The sequence below is a fragment of the Onychomys torridus genome, chromosome 15, assembly GCF_903995425.1.
Source record: "Onychomys torridus chromosome 15, mOncTor1.1, whole genome shotgun sequence".
In the NCBI taxonomy this organism is placed as follows: domain Eukaryota; kingdom Metazoa; phylum Chordata; class Mammalia; order Rodentia; family Cricetidae; genus Onychomys; species Onychomys torridus.
In genome coordinates this window covers 56,517,034-56,518,281 of record NC_050457.1, presented here as the reverse complement: position 1 = coordinate 56,518,281, position 1,248 = coordinate 56,517,034, and the positions used below count along the sequence as shown (strand labels likewise).

General features: G+C 33.7%; 1 protein-coding gene across 1 annotated transcript; it reads left to right on the top strand.

Annotated features, from left to right (window-relative positions):
* Window positions 1-544: 544 nt before the first annotated feature.
* LOC118596013 (60S ribosomal protein L36a-like) lies at window positions 545-838 on the top strand. The gene has a single exon (XM_036206697.1). The coding sequence runs from the start codon at window positions 545-547 to the stop codon at window positions 836-838; it is 294 nt and encodes a 97-aa protein (XP_036062590.1).
* The last annotated feature ends 410 nt before the right edge of the window (window positions 839-1,248 follow it).

Sequence of the window (1,248 nt, the reverse complement as noted above, 5' to 3'; positions counted from 1 at the left end):
AAGTTAGGGTATTCCGGCTGAATGAATTTCTCACAGTAAACTGTTATTAAGTATCTCATCATTAAAGATATTAAAGCAGTCTTACCAGATAGCAATGCTCCTGCATAAAACATACTCATTTTTTTGAAGACAGTAAACATTTTATTGCTTTGATGCATTCTTTTTGTCTTTATTGGTGGATGGATGACCTGAGTAATGTGTGGCCCAACTGTTCTTGCATTTCTGTTCATTTGTGGTTAAAAACGATGAGTGTATCTTATTCTATTAGTACACTTGGATTTATGGCTATTAAGGTTTTATAATTTGGACAAATAACGCTAGATAAAAATCTATGAATTTACATAATTGGATCTATAAAGCAATAGGTTAACTTTATGAATGGATTTCTTGTATCAATTTACTGTTATATCTTAGATAAAAATATTTTAATTTTCTTTTAACAAATATTAATTTTGTTAACTTTGTGGTTAAACATGTTATCAGGAGTATTTAACTCAAAGGATAAAAATGACTTTTCCTTTCTTTGCCGATTTCGCTTCCGCCAATGGTGAACATTCCTAAGACCCACCGAATGTTCTGCAAAAAATGTGGCAAGCACCAACCCCACAAAGTGATCCAGTACAAGAAGGGCAAGGTTTCTTTGTCTGCCCAGGGAAAGCGGTGCTATGATAGGAAACAGAGAGGCTATGGTGGGCAGACTAAGCCGATTTTCCGCAAAAAGGCTAAAACTACAAAGAAGATTGTGCTGAGACTTGAGTGTGTTGAGCCCAACGGCAGATCAAAGAGGATGCTGGCTATTAAGAGATGCAAGCACTTAGAACTGGTAGGCGATAAGTAGAGAAAGGGACAGGTGATCCAATTCTAAGCTGATCTTGTTATGAAGACAATAAAATCATGAGCTTGTACTCACCTCTTATGATTGCAGTTGGTTTTTGGGAGGGAATAAACAAATTCTCTGACTTTCAAAAAAAAATGTCTTTCATTAAAAACTCTAGAGGAAAAGTATCAATAGATATAAAAGAGGTTGCTTTGTATGCAAGCAGAGGTAGAGAATTGTTTAAAACAAATTAATGTAAGAACTAAAATAATCAGAAATAGTGTCAGTCACAAAATGAAAAAAACTATTTACATAATCATACAAGAGTATTAATGGCTTTGTACTTTCGTGTATGTCAGTATAATTTCAAATTAGAAAGCTTTGCTTTTAATTAAAGAACTGAGATATGATGACACATTAGCTGACTGATA